Source organism: Acanthaster planci, linkage group LG05 (assembly GCF_054643075.1).
Source record: "Acanthaster planci isolate LZ-2023a linkage group LG05, COTS_SCS, whole genome shotgun sequence".
In the NCBI taxonomy this organism is placed as follows: domain Eukaryota; kingdom Metazoa; phylum Echinodermata; class Asteroidea; order Valvatida; family Acanthasteridae; genus Acanthaster; species Acanthaster planci.
Window position 1 is genome coordinate 18,268,395 of NC_141781.1, and position 20,705 is coordinate 18,289,099.

General features: G+C 38.5%; 1 protein-coding gene across 3 annotated transcripts; it reads right to left on the reverse strand.

Annotated features, from left to right (window-relative positions):
- Nucleotides 1-68: 68 nt before the first annotated feature.
- LOC110988677 (beta-hexosaminidase subunit beta-like) lies at nucleotides 69-20,546 on the reverse strand. 3 transcript variants are annotated; one of them, XM_022252431.2, is made up of 12 exons: nucleotides 20,213-20,546; nucleotides 18,385-18,629; nucleotides 15,999-16,064; nucleotides 15,226-15,275; nucleotides 14,539-14,649; nucleotides 13,418-13,519; nucleotides 12,555-12,865; nucleotides 11,100-11,259; nucleotides 5,411-5,588; nucleotides 3,122-3,212; nucleotides 2,871-2,975; nucleotides 69-2,098 (listed from the first exon to the last, which is right to left on the reverse strand). In XM_022252431.2, the coding sequence occupies exons 1-12, from the start codon at nucleotides 20,407-20,409 to the stop codon at nucleotides 2,053-2,055; spliced, it is 1,662 nt and encodes a 553-aa protein (XP_022108123.2). In that variant the 5' UTR covers nucleotides 20,410-20,546; the 3' UTR covers nucleotides 69-2,052. The 3 variants fall into 3 exon arrangements, with proteins under 3 accessions (XP_022108123.2, XP_022108122.2, XP_086993610.1); XM_022252430.2 differs by lacking the exon at nucleotides 5,411-5,588 and adding an exon at nucleotides 9,701-9,878; XM_087137484.1 differs by lacking the exons at nucleotides 69-2,098; nucleotides 2,871-2,975; nucleotides 3,122-3,212 and adding an exon at nucleotides 9,701-9,878 and having other exon boundaries at nucleotides 5,446-5,588.
- Between the last annotated feature and the right edge of the window lie 159 nt (nucleotides 20,547-20,705).

Genomic DNA, 20,705 nt, shown 5'->3' on the forward strand with positions numbered 1-20,705 from the left:
CAAATTTCATTGAAATAAACAATAATTATTCAAGACGACAGGTGTATAAAAATGAGGAGGCACAGAAATTTGATCGATATCTGTGAATTAATTAATCATATGAATTTAGTGCAGATGCTTCATGTTTAATTTTCCTCGTTGGAATCACCTATTAATTATTTTCACTGGAATCAACAATAATTCAAGACAACAGGTTGTATAAAACTTAGTGGGCACGGAAAACTGTACTAGCAAATAATTCCTGCGCATTTCCAAATTTTGTTTCGTTCAAATTCCCAGACCGTTAACTTCAAATTCGTCTCGAGGAGACTAGGACATGCAAATGCTACAATGATTTGTTTTTTTATCACGGTCAATCTTTTTCAACAATTTTCCATTAGATTTCGTAAGATTTCAATAGACCTTTTCTAACCTGATGGAAGGATCAATTTTTGTTCCATTGATCCAAAGAATGTTTTAATCAAATTCATCGGATGGTACACAACCATGTACAGACGTCTTTGATATGGTGTATTGCAATTAAAGACAATAAATTGAAGGTTAGACAGTCCAAAGAGAAAGGAAGAAATGAACTGACTATTTTGTGACAGATGTGAAAATATACATTTTGCTTTCGGGAGTTTGGGCCTAAAATTATTTCTTGCATGAAGTGAACAGTACATGTACATGTATAAACATTTTTTTCCAGCTGTTAACGCTTGAACGCACAACCAATACAAACGATATGACTTTATTTAAGGTTACAGATCTATGTTAAAACAACTAAAAGTAAACATGTTTTAAGTAGAAAAGAACAGACGGAAACATAAAATACCGAAGAGAGTATCGAGTGACAAATTTGAATGAAACTGATATAACATTGATCGCAAAATGACGAAACTGATTCATCTACTGTACGTTCAACAAATACAGACATCGAATTGTCTTTCAAGAAAACATGTAGTACATGGTACAAAATTAAAAGTTAAAAACTGAGCGACTAAAGACGAAAGTAAACATTGGACATGAAAGGTCATGAATTAAAGGAACGAATTTGAAAATATACGTTTAAAACTTTGAACTGAGAAAGGTCAAAAACTGCGTGGAAAATTTAGATTCGTTTTCACAGGAATGCCACAAAACTTAACACCGGACAAACGCCTCTCTACCCCCAACACCCACCCTACCCCAACCCCAAAAAGGGACAATTTTCGATTCTTTTATATGAGAGGAAGGCGATTTTTAGAACTACACTATTTCGTTTCCTTTTTTTTCAAAAGTGTAAAATGCTCTTAAACTGTAGCCTCAACCCTCAGAACAGCTATTATAAATGACAACACCAAGAAATTTCCAACAGGCCCCTCGAAGAACATCTTAGCACCACAATCTTCGTTCTGTATCCATCCTTGAAACTAAATGATAGTTACTCTAGTGATGGTTCATTAATAAATGATTCTATCTAAGGCATGAATGTTATGAACATTATCTAATACAATACAAAAGGACTGGTAACCGATTCATTTTTCTTTTGTGCGAAGAAACATTAACATCTTATGCTTTTTACAAAGTAACATCTATAAGAACAACGAATTAACAGATTTTGTTGTAAAGTCCTAATACTAGAATATTTCACCTTTTTTCCCCAGAGATTCTGGTTTAATATAAAGTTGTAGAACAAGATTTCATTCTCCACATTGTAATTATTAGAAACCAAGCAAAGATTATCTAAATAAAAACTTCCATCAGACAAAACATTTTCAGTGATGGTTTTGACAATGATCATTGCAAATCATACTTCAACAAGTAATGTTTGTGTATTGGCTATTATCTTCAAATAAAGAGATAATGCTTGATGACGCTGCAAACTCATAAATGTCAGACAATGTTGTCTGTTAGGAACAAGTTTTCATTTGTTTAATTTTAGTGCAAAATGCGACAAAATCTATGGCAATCATGCTGGTGCAGTATAAAAAAAACCAGTACTGATGAATGTGCTAAATTCTAATAAACGCTTCCTTGAAACGAACATCAGGTTGACCAGTGTGCATTACTATTTCAATCTCTTCTTAGAATTTAACAGAATCCTGGCCCAGTCACTGGCTCAGCTTTCAGACCACGCCTGTAATCAACACCATACACATTCCTGAATTAATGTTTTGTTTCCTAGAATGTGTCCTACTGATGCCAGTGATGTTCCAATGTTCCTGCATGCATGAGTACATTACAAACTATCCAATCATCTGTGTGTAGGCCAGTGGCAAATCCTGGGCTGGGGGTGGGGGAAGCCCACTTCCCTTGGAGTCACATTGCAAATTTGTTTGGAGGAACTGAAACTGCCGGTACTTTAGAAAAACAAAACTTTCCTTAGGGCAGGGAGAATGCAAAACATGCGGACAATTGTTTTTAGACAAAAATTCAAATGTTGGCCTCTGGAGCCAAGAATTGGATATGAACACCACTGATGTGAGCACACTGAGCCACTGCAGTAATAGCTTCTAACACTTGATGTCAGATTGGTCTATAAGGGCTAATGGCCCCAAATTGGCTAAAATATGGGAATAAGTGAGGATGAACACATGGAAGACAACATCCCGGGAGCACCAGATACCAGATCTCAATTTCAGCTCTCTTGTTTTTTTCCTGACGTACAGTCAGGTTGGCATAGTCGTGCCTTGCTCACTTTCCACCACAGCAGCCCAGGGTTCCAATTCTGTGCAGCCCGATATGTGGATTGGGTTTTCAGTCCCTGATACCATGGGTTTTCCCAGAATAATATCTGAGGTTTTCTTCCCCTCTACAGCTGAACAATTCCTTATTGTCTTCTCCCCCATGACCGATAGGGCTTTACCTTAAAAACAAAAAGTACACCTAGCAGTGATACAATTACTTACTTGACCATACGGCACCTCTGTTCAGCTAGCCTGGGTGCTGCCTTGTTTACATCGCGAACGTTCTCTGCACTCCACAATCGTTCAGCAACTGCACAGCCACGTGGCCTGAGAGTGGATTATTTGCATTGAGAAGTCAGGCCAATTAAAAGTGTTTCAATGAATTAAACCAACATTTGGTAATTACACACTTCAGGAACAGTGCATCATTAAATGCATCAATCATTTTAATCATTTTAATTTTGTATCATTACCAGCTCCTCTGAATCAGGTTGGTGGCATCCACATACTCTCCCCACATGCAGGCCTCTCCTCCAAACACCAAGGCCTTCTGGGCTGCTGTACCTGAAAATCATCCAGAAAAATGGTCATCTCAACACCCAATAAAACTTTGGCCATGGGGCATAACCCACAAAGAGGAAAGTTGCTTGATGAAAAACAGTAGGAAAGAAGTGCCTTTTATTTCTTCATTTAAGCAATGTTGGCTGATAAATAAGCAGTGTATTAAGCATCCCTTTTCCCACTCTGATAATCTAACATGCTAGATTAGGAAATAAAGCCAGGTAACTAGACATGGTAGAGTTTGATAACAGTACAGTACACAAGCTAGTGATGAAACCTAGGAGCTGAGTATTTGGAAATGAAGGAATGCTGGAATGTTGAAGTACACGTGCATGTACCTGCAGAAGGATTCATAAATACCTGAACATTTTTGCATGCTTATTATTTTCCAACCACTCACAAGACACTGACACAAAGGATTCAGTCTACATAACCTACATCACCTAGGCTTATTACTACTACACTACCTCAGAAATCTGTTAACTTTAGGACTCAGAAAAGTACTTGAATGCAACACTGGCACTAAGTCTTCATTTTTAGTAATAACTTTCTTGCAGAAGGGGGTACAGCAATACATTAACTTACAAAGAAAACATGACAGATTTTGAAAGCATTTAAAAGCAATTGAAGAAAGTCCCATGAAACCAGGAAGTACATGAAGGGTTCAAAAGAGTAACTTTCCTCTAGGTGTTTTTTTTTTTGGCGTGAGGCTTTTGAAAGACAGAAAAGGGCAAGAAACAACCTAAAGAGTCTTGGTTGTGGCGTGGACAATAAGCCCACTTGAATGTGGGCTTATTTGTACCGTGCCATTTTCCAATACTCAACTTCGGCTCCGTCTCAGGCTTCAACTGTTTTTTAACTAGCTGACGTTGAAGCTGTAAGTGCAGTAATTAGTTTAATAGTGCTGCAAACATCAAATAAGATGCAAGAGAGCCAGGAATTACAGTAATCCAATTTCATTTAAACGCTTAGGGCCCACAATCGGGGATTAGTTTTGGAATTGAAGCCTCAGACGGAGCCCAAGTCGAGTACTGGAAAAGGGCCCCGGATTCTGCCACTTCAAGCTATACTCGAAGGAAATGAAAGGCTTTTGTATTGTAAATTGAATACACTGGCATCAGCAAGAACACAACAAATACTGGCAGTGGTGAGGACATACTGTACATCTTTAAAATGCTTATGTTCCAATAGAAACCTGAAGACTACCTGTTACTTATGCATGCGTGCATACAACGCTTGGCAAGTGGGAACACCCTGTGGAAAGGAAGGCCTTTGAGCTACAGTTATTTAGTTACATTTTTTCTTTCCTGGCATGTGCTACATTCTTCATATGTCCTTGTCCTTGGGTTTTGTTTTGTTCTATATGTACAATGTATACTTTGTATTGTCAATGCCAAATAAATAATAGTAAATTACATGTATGTGCGGCAGTCAACGTCTTAAAGTACTGTATGTGTACCAGTATGGCATATGTACTGTTATTGTCTACAAAAAAGGCAAAGTTAACTGAAAATTTCCAAGCTAAAATTGTTGTTATTCATGAGCTCAGTAAATGCCCGGTTAATTTTCTTTTAAATCTCTTACCATAACCACTAATAAGGTACTATTAACCTCTTACCCATTTTCTCTGTGTTTGGTATGCATTAGTAATAACTGCTTAACCATGAAACATGGACAAATCATAAAGAATAAACTTTTTAAATAAATATTTACTGTATGGCCCTGTGGACTTAGGAATGAATTACAGATAGCAGTACTACTGTGGCTCAATTGCCAACAAACAAGCTTACACCGTATTCATGTTCATGTGTAGTGGAATGCACCTGTGCTTATAGACACATGATTTGTTCTCACATAATAAGATATTGGCTTGTCAATGAATATGGTATGGAATAAAACACAATTATCCTTCAAATGAATCACTGGCGGCGGTAGCAGGGGAGGAGCAAGGGAGCCCCCCCCCCACACTTTTTTGACTTAGGGATAATGCCCCCTCCCACTTTTGGCAGGCCCTTTACTCTGGCTCATGCACGGTGATCTCATAAATGCCCCCCCCACTGTTCCACGAGCACTGTCGGGACAGGTATGGTTCTAGAAGAGCTCTGGTTCTTTATGAACTCTGGCTATGTTCACAGGTTCAAAAAGCATGGGATGAATGGGTGAAATAATGATTTGACACCCCAGAACTTGCAAATGATTACCGTTAAACATCAAGGGTTCAACTGCATAGGCAGTCTTCCAATCCTGACCATATGGATTGCCAGCATAGTTCAGATACCAAGGTGTAGACAACAGAGTCTTGTAACCCAGGCGGGTGACTTTGGCCAGTTCTTCTTGCCATGGGCCTTTCCACACATGGACTACCGCATTAGAGACCACCTTGAACAAGAAACAGAGATGAAGCTGTGCAGCATATTTGCCAAAAACCCTCCAGTCTCATTTGTTGCCTGTATAGAAATTGTGGTGTCAAAGTACCTACCTGTACATAAGTTACTTTACTGATTTGTTCTTTGGAGACAAACTGTCCACTAGATCATTGCCTGGCAGGAAATTTACTGTTTCTATTAAAACAATGTGCACTTTGAACAAGTTCTGACAGCATTTGGTCAATAAAAACAGATGTTAACTGACAGGTACCAGGTGTCTGGCGTGAGTGCCGCATGACACTGAGCAGTGACAATGGGTCAAATGATTATTTTGTCAATCACTTCATCATGTTTCACTGTATTGCACTGTCCCAACACAGATGTGTGTTGATTTCCTGTATTCACCGTGGAGGACACCACATGCCCTGTCATACAGGCAGCTGTTTCAACAACCCCTTCTTTCACAGAAACTGTACTGTGGCAATACCATGGGACTGGTCACTTTTCGTCAAAAGCAAAAACATCTGCATCCTGTCGATTGCTTTTAGTCAAAACTGACACAAACTTATATTCTGTTGAAAAGTGACTAAAGGATTATTTTGCACTTTTTTACTTAGCACATGCATGTACAATTGCACTTGTTTGTGTACTAGGCAAGGAATGATACATGTATCTCTCAGGAAATTCTGCCACTCAGCCATTTATGATGGCCAACACAAAACAGCCACATTATGTATCAAGCAACTGTAAATCACTTGCATTAGTAATGTCCTTGAACATAATGTCACATGCACATGTGCTTCCAGGATTCAGTATCGTAATGTATCCTTGTTAGAGTATAGGTCACATTTAACAATCTAAAATTTAAGGAGCACATGCACCCAAAATGTTCTCATCATGCTTGAAACTTGTTTCTGAAAAATATGCTTTTTCCTTGGTATATAATATGAGTGAAAACAATTAAAAAAGCCAGGCTAAAAATAGTGTACATGGGAAAGTCACACAACAAGGAAGAAAAATAGGATTTAAACAAAATTAAAACAGTATTTGTGCTGAGTAACCAAACAAGAGGAAAACAGGAAAAATGTAAAAACACAAACCTTCCTACATGTAAATGGTACATGTAAATTCTTATTTTACAAAAGCACGGGCATGCACTAATTCTCTGGTAGCATGCCTACAGTGTACATGTAATGTGCCTTCTTGATCCCAAGATCTCTAGAGAAGGACCTTGTTATCAAAAAGGATGTATTATGATTTTTCCAAACTGCAGAAAAGTGGAAATGCAGGCACTGAAACAGATATTGCTCTCTGAATGTAAATTTCTCAAAAAACATGCATGGTTATTTACCTCTTCAAAGTTACAACATCACATAGTTGTCTGATAGTGATAAAATATTAATTGACAGTAACAGGGGATTTTGTCTACCCATAGATATTTTAAAATGTTCTTATGATGGGCTGAAAAAATAATCATGCAAAATCGATACATATACATACATGTATGTCAGATGTGGTAGTCAAACACTTAGCACAACACTTACACCTGCATGGGTTAGAGGATATTTGACCTGCATGTACATGTTCTCACCTGTTATACTTTAATGTACAAAATACGTCTTCAAATCTTCTTGTATCATATACTTGATTTAGAACAAGGATGGATGATAGAATTGTCACACTTGTCTACTTTAAAAGCCCTGTTACTATTAGGATCGATTCTTTCCATCACTCTCTCTGTGAAAAATCAAATTCAGGCTAAGAGCATTTATTGAACTAACATGGCTCATAGACCAATTGCACCTGCTAAATCACATGACCTAGCTACCCATATAGTGGGTATCAATTATCAATATACATGGCATCCTCACATAGCAAAGTGTGTTACAAGTGTTATTTACTAAATATAAGCTGAAAGTCAGTACAGTTCACAAACTACTGATGAGCTGAGTACCATACAAAATAGGCTTTATTTAGCATGTTAAGTAACAGTAACACTTAACCCACTTTACTTCCAGAGGACATGCATACTGTTTGTTGATGTTTGATGCTGGGCTATACATGTACCTAAAAAAGTCAACTTAGGCCGCACAAAAAAAAACATGTAGCTGTGTTTCTGGTTAGCTGACCCAACATGTACCTATTGGGAGAAAATCACGCGGGGCCCATATCCTTTTTTTGACAAATCAATAAAATATAAACACTGATATGATGGTGCCTTGCCCGAACCTAATTTGGTGTACATCGTCCTGTAAATTGTGCTGTTCTAATCTTTTTTTTGCATGAGATGGACGGCTCTTGTGTGTTTGTATTTCAACAACCAGCTGCTTTACTACTCAACCACAGTGCTGATCTCTAATACTGATGTACACATGCACAGTATACACCCCCCCAAATACAGACCATCCTCCAACCCTAGTTTTTGGGCTATAAAAATTTAGAGTAAAAAAAAAACATTTTACCCAACCAACCACCCTAATCTATTTTTCAGTGCAATAGGAAACACAACTAATTTTTTGTTTGGCTTTATAGGTCTGTTAGGAATCAGCTGAATCTTAGCAAGCATTCAAGTATGAAGCAGCCCACCAGGATACACCATTACAAAGTACATGTATAGTCATTTTCAGAAATCGTTTTCATTGCAGTTGCAGGGTTGTTCCCTCCTGCCCTAGAGCATGCACAGGCCAAGAGGGTACTGTAAACTATGGCTTAAACTTAAAGGCTGCATTAATCCACAGAACATCCTGTCCAGCAATGGCACACAGTGAAACTGCTTATGATGTAATTTCATCTGTTGGTTACCTGGCTATAAACAGCCAGCAATCATCACAGTGACCTCAACCATGTCCTTGCTGTTACAAACCAACTACTGCTGTGATTCAAATTTAAATAATATTTAACAGCCCATGTACATGTACTAGGGAACTGTATTTATATTGTAATTCATGGTGGAATAGAACAAGAGTAACTGTATGCTGCAAGTATGAGAAACAGATGTAGCGCACCCGTAAGTTACACTTGATCACAAGAAAGTGAAAAGGTGCAATCTGTTTCCAGTCGTGCATGGTGATTTCTCATGAAGACTCAAAACAAGGATTACACAAAACAACTGCCTTTTGAAATGGAGATACATGTAATTGTGCTCAAGTGCTTATGATGGCAGTGTACAATGTACATTGTATGTACTGATGACACCCATTTTATCCCCAAAAGCACTGTGGTAAACACTGTGACACATCAGCACATCCGTGTATGGTTATTCCCCACAAAGCCAATCAGGGGTTAACATGGTTGAAGGATGTGGAGTGCCAATGGAGTCTGGGTGAGGTGAGCCTTTCAAACACTAAAAACAAAAGGACAGTGGTCTTGGAAACATTCTCTGCATCCAAACACACAAAAAAGCAACAAAGGAAAGTGACATCCAAAGGAAAAAAAACAAGTCAGAAGTCAAAACAAGTCCAAACAATAGTACAAAACCGGGCAGAAGGGTAAAAAATAATCTAAGGCAAAGAAATAAAAAAGAAATTGCATGACAGAGAAAAAAACGGCGAAAACAGGTTTCAGTTGTAAAAGGAAAGAAACCAGGTCTGATGGTTAAAAATGAACAAACAGATTACAGCTAAACAGATATCAAAGAAACAGAATTTTAGTTGGAAGTGGTGTAATTATATCCCCAATTTTCAGGACATAAAAATTATATTAAAATTGGTGGATTAAGGACTGTCGAAACAGGGTTGAACTCGTCTGAGGGTCCAGTTAGTGGATTCATTTTAACGCATTAAGAGCCATCTGCTAGAAACACTTCATTGCTAAATTTGCACTGCCCTGAAAGAAATTTAAGCTGTAGGTTTAGATCTTTGAAACGAATTAAACAATATTAGAAAATATTTTAAATGAAGCTCAAATGGTTTTGCTTGTTATTCGCAAAAGTATGTGTATGATGCATGCACATGCTTACTATCTGTTCAATTGGCACACGTGTCATTTCCTGCCACACAAAAAAGCCTCATTTGCACTAATGCAGCACAGTTATGCTACAGCAAACATGTAGATTTATATACCAGTCTCTTCATGACCATGCATGCACCGCTACCAGGACAATAGTCAGTCAAAAAGGCGCATTACCATTGAATGCCAAGGGCTCAATTTTGTATATGCCCCTCCAAGGCTGGCCGTATGGGTTACCAGCCAAGTTCAGGTACCAGGGGGTGGACAACAATGCTCTGTAGCCCTTCTTGGTGACATTGAAGAGCTCAGAGGGCCACGGCTGTTTCCAAACATGTACCGATGTTTCGAGATTTACCTGAGGGCAGATAATTAGACTTCAGATTTAAGAAGGAGTACACTGAGATGACAGTGTTACCGGTAGCATGCCGGTACATGTACCTGTATGCATTGGTCAAGGACAAGAAGAATTGATCAGGAAACAATATGCAGTTCCTGGTCCTGCCACTGTGATCTTACCTCTCCCATTTAGCCAGTTAATCACACAGTAACATGTGCAAATGTATATGAAGCAAAATGACTATAACTGTAAGGGCCGCTGGTTGCCTTTTTGTCATATGACGTGAAGTGATCCCAGCGAGATAACCTTAAAAATTGAGCGGATCCACAAGGTACATGAGATTCCACAGCTCCCAATAAGGGCCCCGAAAGTAATAGTTGAGGTACCGGGGGCGGAGAGTAGTACCCTGTAGCCTGGCCTGGTCACCTTAGACATGGCGTCTGTGCAACCTGGGACCTTCCGCACTTGAGCAAAGGTGTCATTTTTCAGCTGTGGATAAGTTGTTCAGCCACAATCTGTGCCATTATGATCTGGAGCATGTATAAAAAAGTTTCTAAAACTGGAAATGTTTGTGCAATTTTGCAAATAACATTACATGCTCCATCAAACTTAGACATACATGTATCATTTTAAAAGCATATCTGAACAGTTGAAGAAACATTTTTACTGTTTTCTTGGTAGTAACTGTACACATGTGTAAGCATGAAGCATTTCTTTTTACTGCAAAGAAGCCGGGATTGGTTCAGTTTATCACAAGTTTAAGATGGCAGAGACTTCTTAAATGTAAGCAAACATTTTTATAATTTCAAAATCTACTGCATTCGTGTAATTCATAATTTGCTAATATATGTACATGTATATGCATGTACAGCAATCAAAGCAAAGTTATTCGCTTTGAGAATATGTGACGCAAGGACTGAAGTGGCGAGAAACACACTAGATTGTTACTTTAATTGACTAAAAATGTCATTTACTCCTTTCAATAAGTTAATATACATGTATATGCACCTTTGTTCATGGCAAGCTGATTTTTCTGAAACTCTTGCAGAGAAGCTATTCCTCTGTATAAGGATATTTTCTCCCAAATGGCATGACGAAAAGTTTCTGATTCTGTATTTTCTGCACTTTCATAAATAATTTCTGATCACAGTTGTAAAAGTACCTCTCATAAAGAGTTATCTTGTTAAATTTAGAAGAAGACAGGAGTTAACAGAAATCGCAGGTACTTGCAGTACTTACATGAACTCCATTATCGACAACCTCCTGCCACACGATTGGTCTAGCCAGCAGATTCTCCACAATACCTAAGAATTTCTTCTCATAGTACGCTTCCAGTTTGGAGTAGTTCTGGCCGAAACCCATCTGTGCCATGAAATGTTGGATGTCCTTGTTGCTCTTCCTGAATGCACAAAAATTTGTCAAGTTCTTGCAGACAGACAATACTTGTGAATATGGGACAATACACATCATTCAGATCTGGCTGTGGACAGGTACTGTCATACAATATGTCTGCAACTGATCTCACTTCATCAGTAACACATTTATTTCTGTATTACTTGCACGAAAATGCAAACTTTATCAAAGTGGGTATAAAGATAGTCTTGCTAATATCAGGTCCAGCAAGAATTTCAGCAAGTTTCCCTTTTGCTCCAACGAAGAGTAAATGGCAAGATAACCACATTCAGCTGGTGACTGCATGCAGTGCCCATGCTGCATATAAGTGTCCAATATCTCCAAGTTTGGGAGACAATTCTCCATTCAGGAGACCAGTTCTCCAACACGTCCAAACATTTCTTTTCATGTGCCCTGTGTTTACACAAATTTGCAGGTAAAAAGAAAGCTTGAAGTCAAGTGGCGGGCGACATTTTTCATGACCTTTGTGAATGAAATCTAAACAGAGGCATCCCTTTATATCACAGTGTTGTAGTCGAGTACTTTCCGAGTACCAACGTTCTCCGCAAAATACTGAATTGGGTAAGAGGGAATAAAGCCAGGGTGCACAGGCATTTGATGGTAAATGTGCAAAGGTAAGATTACAAAATAAATGTTAGAATTCAGAAACTCCCAGTTGTGTAAAATTTAAGTTTTAAGGAGAAAAGTACTCTGAAAGTACTCGGTCAAGTACTTTCTGAGTACTTTTGTCCTAAAAAGTTAATTTTAATCAAACAATGATGGTTTGAAGTCATTATGTTGCTTTGTAATCTTACCTTTATGCATGTACCTTAAAATGCCAATGTACTTAAGCTTTGTTCCCTCCTAACTAGTTAAATATTTAGTAGAGAGCTTGGTTCTCAAAAAGTACTCGACTACATCACTGTTACATGTGTATCATCATTTCAACTTTATCTCAACCTGGATAAAGATGTAAATAATTTCAGGCTTAGGTAACAAGCTGGCCGTGCATTGAGGATTCTCCATCTAGTTGCTTCAGTTGTTTTAGTTTTTAGTTAATTTGACTTAAGATGTGACTTCATTGCAGAGGCATGACATCCTTGAGGTCACAGGATCAAATATCTAGTCAATTTCTTTGTTCATCTTTAGAATTAGTAGACTTGACATGTACAGATACATGTAGGTAGTGTCCTTTGTAGACATGTCTTATTCAGATAACTGTTGTATGTTGTAATGAGTGGAGGATGTTGCAAAATTCAGTGTTATAGAATTTTCACAAATTCATCAAGACAGCCGACTCACCAGCAGTCAAAGCTGACCTCATCCCCTCCAACGTGGATGTAGTTGTCGGGAAACACTTGGAAGACCTCCCGAAAGAACGGTTCCAGAAATTGGTAGGTGGAGTTGAGAATGGGGTTGATGGGGCCATACTGGCCCGTGGGCTTGCCCGACTTGTCCTCACAAGGTGTTAGGAGGCCCTTGACAGAGCCCCAGGACTGGGTGTGGCCTGGGGTGTCAAATTCGGGGATGACCCGAATACCTCGGTCCCGGGCATAATCAATGACCCTCTTCACATCAATCTGATTGTAGACATAAGATGGTGAGTAGGCACCCTGCATAAAATAAAAGCAAAATACTCAGATTTAAAAACCTGGAAAACCTCCTCTCTCCCGAAGCTACAAATTTAGGTGTTATCAGAGAGACAGAGACTCAGAGCCTTTTTCTGCTAGATGCATCTTGGGGAATAGGAGTATGAAGTAATGCATGAGGTCAAATCAAATCTGTGCTTTGAATCACGTCAATAGTTTGGTTTCATGCATGTAAACGTACACAACTTCCAATATTAACCTTTTTGTAGCAACCCCAAGTGCTGAAATAATACAAAATTAAAAACAAACAGTCCAAATGTTTACCCGAAATTTGGTTACGGCCATACATATTATGTCAATGAATCTGGCAACAACAAAAATCTGTGACCACCATATCATGTTACGTTTTTATCAAAGATTTCAATTTGACTTCACTTTGCCACACACTGAGACAGGACTTATCCTACTCTCTTGACAGGGTTATATTTACGATGGCAAAAGAATGTATCTCCTTTAAATTCCAAGTTGTTTCAAGTTTCCAACACAGACGATGAGAGTCACAAGAGAACTGTTTACCTGTTGACTCATGTAAGGGTATGTTGTACTCTCATACGGGAAGGACTGATCATCAACAATGTGCCAATGGAAGACATTAAACTTGTTGTAGGACATTGCATCCTGTAAACAAAATGACAATGTTGTGTTGTTTTTCATTTCTTATTTTACGATTTACGGATAACGTGACAAAACTGACTGCAATTTTGATACATCTGCAGCTGATCAGTGCTTGTAGTAATTCCAGATATTAAGGGTCCTAAAGTGTGACATTTTCATGTCCCTGTTACATCTGACTCTTGTTATTTGACATGGAAATATCACTGGAAATTTGCAATATCTCATCGCCCTTGCAAATTAAAAAAATCAAGACAGGGACACAGAAAAATGAACCCCCAATTTCTGGAATTACCCATCTAAAGCTGCCAGTGTTCTGTCCCCACACTGTTTCTAGAGAGGCCAATTGAGAGTGCGAATGGTTTCAACATCAACAGCGTTTCAAGCACTTTACTATCAGAATAAGTATGTCTATGTGGCAGATACTTGCTTGTAGACTGCACTTTCGCTGAAACATTAAAAATTCACCTCCAGATTTTGAACAAAGCAGCCATCAGCCACAACAAGCTTAGTGATACGAAAGACAACATGATGGAGAGGTACACCTGTACATCATATCCCGGCCTTATGCATGCTATGCCATGCAGAAAGTCCTACCTGCATTGTATGATTCTTATCTAAAGTTATAAGCCTGTTTGGATTTGTGCAAAACTACAAAAACGATATGTTTTTCAAGTCTGAAATGTCAGTCTTGGAAAGTGTGAACCTGGTCAGCCAACATGGTCAGTTAACATCAATCAACAGCCTTCAGCAGATTACTGCTTGAAATGATGTTACTTTCTGAAATTGACCTTTGTCAGCTACATGCAAGTAGTGCGGGGTTGCATGAATTTGCCCACTCCTATGAATCAGAATTGCTTCAGAGCCAAAGATTCCAGTGAAAAATGGATGACACTCAGACTCATACATGTACTCATGTGTAAGGGATACTCCCTAAAATGCACATAATGGGCTCAAATCAAAACTTCATGTGACAGGTGGGCTTGCCAAGCCCTCAAAATGTACAAGCCAGCAACCAAACTCACAAGAAACTGAAGAAGTACATCCAGAGGAAGAAAATGCCTGGAGGAGTCTACCAGGAATCCACGATGCGCAAAGCGTGGATAGTCAGTGATGCTTGTCTTGTTGACTATCAACTAAAATGAACACAAGAATGATGCTAAGTTGAGATTTCATGTCAGATGATGCAAAGATGCCAGTGTTAAGGCATTACTTGAGTAAACTTTGTGTTCAAAATTTCAAGAGACTGTTTGAACAAAGTCTTTTGTAATCAGTTTTCATTGCACTATTTTTCTGAAATATCCTGTCAAAATTAATAAACCTAGCATGTTGATTCCAAAATTTAAGTGAACAAATAGTTTTCAAATAAGTGAAACTTGAATTTAAATAAAAACTTTCTCTTAAAACAAAAGCTGCTGCAAACTGCTTACTGGCTAACTTGCTGACCAAAAATACAAATCACAAAATAAGAAAGGCCTGTCATGATGACATTTTGATGCTAGCAGAATTTTTCTTTCTGGCCCTTCTTTTATCAATTGGATTACAAACCTGACAACTCCAAATAATTCAACTAAAAAAAATCAAATAAAACAGACATTATTTTAATTTGTGACCATTTCTTAGGGTTTGAAAAAAATGGACAACACACAAATTTTAGGAATTAAGTCCATTTGTTTTGAGTCTGCAGTAGAGGGACAACGGTCAATTCTTACCATTGCTAATGAAGAAGACTCATATACAAGTTGGCTAAATGTTTCCAAGCCTGTAGAGAAACATTTCCCATTATTGTAAGACATACATTGTAGAACTTATAATCACAAGTACAGTATAATTCTCAAATCACAGTTCATACACCATGCCCAAGTGAAAGAGTTATTGTGACAACTGCAAATTGTCATAATGAAATTACAGTTAACAGCATGAAATTTGCTTTAGTTTTGCTTTCTCTTCATGCACATGTATGAAATGACCAAAATACTCATATCATTATTTAAACATGTCAAGTTCGGTGGGGAAAAATGGCTCAAACAATGCAGAACAAATCACAATGAATTTACACATCCCAACAATGCTCTGTGCAGGTGTATTCTGGAGGCAGTTGCTGGTACGAAAAGAAATTACAAAATTTGTTTTTGGAATTTGCAGCATCTTTGCCTGCCTACCGGGCACACATGGCACCCATGGCATGTGAGTGTAGCTGAAGCCTCTCTTTTGGCAACCAGGGATGGCAGGCTATTGTGTACACAAGGGAAAATCCAGAACCAGATTCATGGGGCCAACATTTTCTTAGAACTTAGAACTTGGGGAATTTCTTTCAGCATTTTTTTATGGCCTAGCTGAATCGTGATGGTAGATTTTGGGTATTTTTACATGTTTTGATGTGGAAGGGAAAATCTCAAAACTGTCTTTCATTTTGCATTGTAGTTCTAAACAGCATATGTTTCCCCCTTGGTTGCACAATGTACAATGACAAACATGCCGGTACCTCTCAATGCACCCCACTGAGAATGAGCTGATAAAACAGCCACCGGTGCGCTGACATCCAATGTATCTGCAACAGAAAGCAATGGAAAAAAATGGAAAAGTTTCCAAATCTTCTGGTCTCAGTCTTACGACGTAAAATGATAATTTTTACACGCCTTGGTAGCCGTGATTTTAACTCTTTCCGAGGCTAGGCGCGCAGAGGCCATGCATGCTCAGAATGCTGGATGTCCAGCCCACATGCAGAGACTGTACTCCAAAAGAAATACGTTGCACACGCCAAGTGTGTCCCTAGCTGCCAAATGCCCAAAAATTCAGTGCAAGATGAACCTGTACTGGGGACTAGGGGCGATGGGGGATGACTGAAATATAAAACTTGCCAAAGCATGGAAATTTTAGGGGGAGGGGAAATCACTGGACAAAGCATGACACTGGAGGCACTGTTCAAAACATTTCGGTTGTAGGGAAGTTGGAAAAGGCTTTTTTCTCCCCACCAAAAAAGTGAAAGGATCCCTAATGCCCCCTCTCAGGAATTTCAGCCATGTATTGCTCCCTAAGGAGTGGATTACATAGCTGTTGGCAATGACACTAGAAAGATGACTTTATAAAGTAGGGATGAAGGGTACACTGCCGTAAGATTCAACCTATGTATAGTGGCGGATGCAAAATTTAAGAAAGAGAGAATCAAGGCACTCGGCATTTATCAAAGGGAGGGGGCATCCTAAACGGAGGTGTACCCGAATATACATTGTACAGTACATGTAGGGTAAATGTTTAGTAAGAATTTCCATTTACAAAGTACATTTGGTAACAAAAACTGTTGATCGGGTCAATCATGCCATTGTACACATGTAATTCAAAAATTAATAGATCTTGGAGTTAGGCCATCCATTCTGCCCATCATTTGCAGCTTTCTTACAGCACGTACTCAAAACACTTAATTAAGCGGACAGTTTTCTTCTATTTGGGCAATTACATGTGGGGTTCCACAGGGTACAAAATTGGGTCCAATTTTATTTTTGATTGTTGTTAATGATGCTGCAATTGATTGCTGCAGACCATGGATGACCTGACTCTGGGAGAAGTCCTTAAATTTGGGGATCAATCACAAATGCAGTTGTATGTACACCTTTCTCGATGGTGTCAGCAAAATGATGTGCTACCTAAACCATCTAAATGAGCATGAATATTAGTTTTTTCAAACGTCATGTATCCACATCTGCACTTTCAATTAATGGGATATACTTAAATCAGCCAAGTTTCACATTTAAAATTGTTGGGAATCACCATACAGAGTTATTTAAAGTGCTATTTGCCTATTACAGAAATAACCTCGAAAGCTTCTCGGAAACTATACATATTGCACAATCTTATGAAAGCTGGTGTTTCCATATCATATGGTTATAACCTATATTTCCTATCAGACCTATCATGGAATATGCATGTCCAGTCTGGCACTGCTCTATTACTTAAGAACAAATTTATTTAATTGAAAGGGCTCAAAAACGTGCTTGTCGAATAAATTTGGGACATCAGCATAATAATTATAAGGATTCTTTGATATACTTGGATTTACAAGAGTTAGACGGTCCAATTTATTTATTAAATTTGGCAGGAAATTGCTTGAATCTGACAGGTTCCGCAAAATGCTCCCACCACGGCGAGAAAATGGTTATCAACTCAGAACAACCTCTAATTTGATAGCCCCACGTTACAACACTGAATGTTACAGGTGCTAAACAATACCCTCATTGACTTTTGTGGTTTATTTTTCTGTCCAAAATTTTTATTGATTTTGTTATTATTTTTAGTGCTGTAAATGAAAATGTGTAATTTTTGTAAATTTGAATGGTTTTGGTACTAGGACCATTTTATTCAAATATGATGTTAATAAACCAGAATATTTATGTATGGGGCTGTCCATAATTTTCATCATTTCACAAGCATACAAGCCACTCATCAGAGGGGGAGGGGGTTAAAGACCTTGTGTACTCTTTTTCTGAAGATTAAAAATGATGATCCATCAATGGATGCGTCAGCTCTCCATCCATCATCATTTTTTGCCCACTGATATACATGTACACTTTGGAGGGAGGGAAAAAGGTTAGTGAAAAGTCAAATTTTTGTAAACTTATGAAAATGATGAGAATTATGGACGACCCCTAATAAAATAATGTAATTGAGGGCTAAAGGTGAAATCTTCTTAAAAGAAAAAACTGCAAAGTGGGGAAGACTGCACCCCTCTGGATCAGCAACTGAGGTAGGTACATTGAATAGATGAGGTACTAAATATTTCATGGCATACATGTACATACAGTACACATGTTTGTCACAATCACATTTTAGCTGGCCTGAACTGAAAGTGAAACTACAATGTACACGTAACTCACAGTTCTCTGATGATGATAGAGATGGGTACATTTCATTGCAATCAGTGATGCTAACTGCTAGAGTGGTCAGAGCCACTTGATTCTTGCCATGTGGAGAGCTAAACCGGCCTTCTTGTTTCATCTCACTAAGCTTCCTCAATCTCACTTCGTCAGACAATTTAGGTATTCCAAAGAAGATGATGTTGAAATAGCGAGAGAATGCCTGATCAAGCAGTTGGCAAGTGGTCTGCGATTTCTGGTAAATCCTGATATAAAATCAAAAAAATTACATGATAATTGATCACCAAAAGGCATGTTATATGTTTTCAAAATGAAGAGTGAGTATATATGTTCAGGGTGTTTCTGCATAAACACAAGTATACATGTACAAAATGACAATTCCACAATGAATGTTATTTTAGAACAATGCACTTACATGTATTAACTGCCAAACAATGTTACAAGAATAAATAACTTGTTTTTACTTTCTCCAGAAGGCATGGATTTTACCCTGCAATGAAAATCTGTCCCACATTGCTACATGTACATGTATTGTCCCAGAATTTACAAAAACACACATGCTTCCGCATCCTCCAGGGCCATGAAACAGAAAGTAATTTTCAGCAGTAAAATACAACTTCTGAACAAAACAACTTTAATTTTGAGGGAGCGATGTGGGAGAAAAAGGTCTCTTAACATGCTGGACTCAAACCCCACAACTTTTAATGTTACTAATAAAAACATGCAGGGTACAATCAATCTTTGAGTGATCTGTCATTGTCAGTCTTATTGCAAGTCATTTCCTGATAATTCTACAGTGGCAATTGGCTGATGTTCATTTCTTTGTACTGTAATACATGTACCTGACTTTAGAAGATTGTTTTGTAAAAGGAAATAAAGTCAGAGATTTCACACAAAATCGACTGACGGTGATCACTCATGATCACCACGTACATGTACATGTAATGTATGTCATGTACATGTACATGTATGTGTGCCAAGTCGCGTACACCAACCAACTCATACGCAATTTGGTCAACTTGTATGCTGACTACATGTATTAATCTTGAATGCTGACCAAATTGTGTGGTGACCAACTTGTGCGCCACAACTTGACACACTGTCGGTTTTCAGTCTGAATTCTGAAGTCGTACACTGTATGACTGGAAAATCGTGCTTTTTGACCAAATTACCAGATGCATTGAACACTGCTCTTTTCAGAACTACATGTAGATATTGAAAAAAGTAATCAATTTTGAAAAATAGCATCAAGATTTAAAAACTGAATTTCACATACTGTAATGTGTTAATGATTTGTAAAAGCAGAGCCACTCATTTACTATGGTGGCTTGTCATTGATAAGCTCAAGTTGAATTATCAAAAGCATCAATACGCACAATATCACACATTATTTGCGAAGGGAGTGGTCATCAAACAGGGAGAAAATCCAGAACAAGGACAACACAATGGCACACATCCTAGTATGTGTCGTACTAACAGACTAATTATGGTACAATTTGTCGTACAAGTTGGTCAGTGCGTAAGTTGATTGCTGTACATGCTGTAAGAACAGTTAGTCAACATACGAGTTAATCAGCGTATGAGACAGTCGGTCGGCATACAGGTTTGCATACACATACGAGTTGACCAGCATTCATCATTACAATCGGCTGACCTTGCCCAACACAGGCCAAGGCCTACATCATGAACACTTTCTTATTAACCATGGTATGCCCAAACAAGAAGTTTGATATCTCAGCTCAGCACAAAGTGTTTGGGGGTGTCACATTCAAAATTAAAGGAAAAAGGCAAAGGTGAAAGTAAAACAATTTAACCTTCTGACACCGACCTAAAGATGCTGGGATCTGCCAACGGATATATCACTTCGGTGGAGGCCATCACTTGTGGCATTGGCCATGGCACACCGGCCGATTGAGGCTGCACTGGTCGAGACAGAGGTGGGAGGCCGAACTCATGTTCGATTTGACTATTCCCTCGTACACTGAATACCGCAGATAGCAATACAGTCAGAACTAATCCCAACATTTTTAACTCAAGGTAGATCAACTTGTTCGGTTGTTTTTTGTTTTGTTTAAACGGTAACAACGGTCAGAGCTCACTCAGCTGAGGGCGTACACATGTCGTCAGGGAGGCGAGGCTAGCACTTTTCATTAGCAGCTAGCTAGCTAGCTGAGTGTGTATCACCTGACCACACTTATTACAACCTGCGCTTTCGCCGTCCGTCACATGATCCAGTCACATGATCGGTAGTCTTGTCCCCTGTATGTCTTATCTCTTCCCGGTCCCAAGCACGCTTCATTGTGCTATAGCCCCATGTTCGC

Bases quoted from the DNA above. Each gene is read 5' to 3' on its own strand.
- LOC110988677 (XM_022252431.2), bottom strand. From the start codon at position 20,409: ATGTTGGGATTAGTTCTGACTGTATTGCTATCTGCGGTATTCAGTGTA. The intron at 11,260-12,554 runs GTGAGTCGGCTG...TTGTGCATTCAG, and splicing joins GAGGTCAGCTTTGACTGCTG to GAAGAGCAACAAGGACATCC. The intron at 2,099-2,870 runs GTAAGTAATTGT...TGTTGATTACAG, and splicing joins CAGAGGTGCCGTATGGTCAA to GCGTGGTCTGAAAGCTGAGC.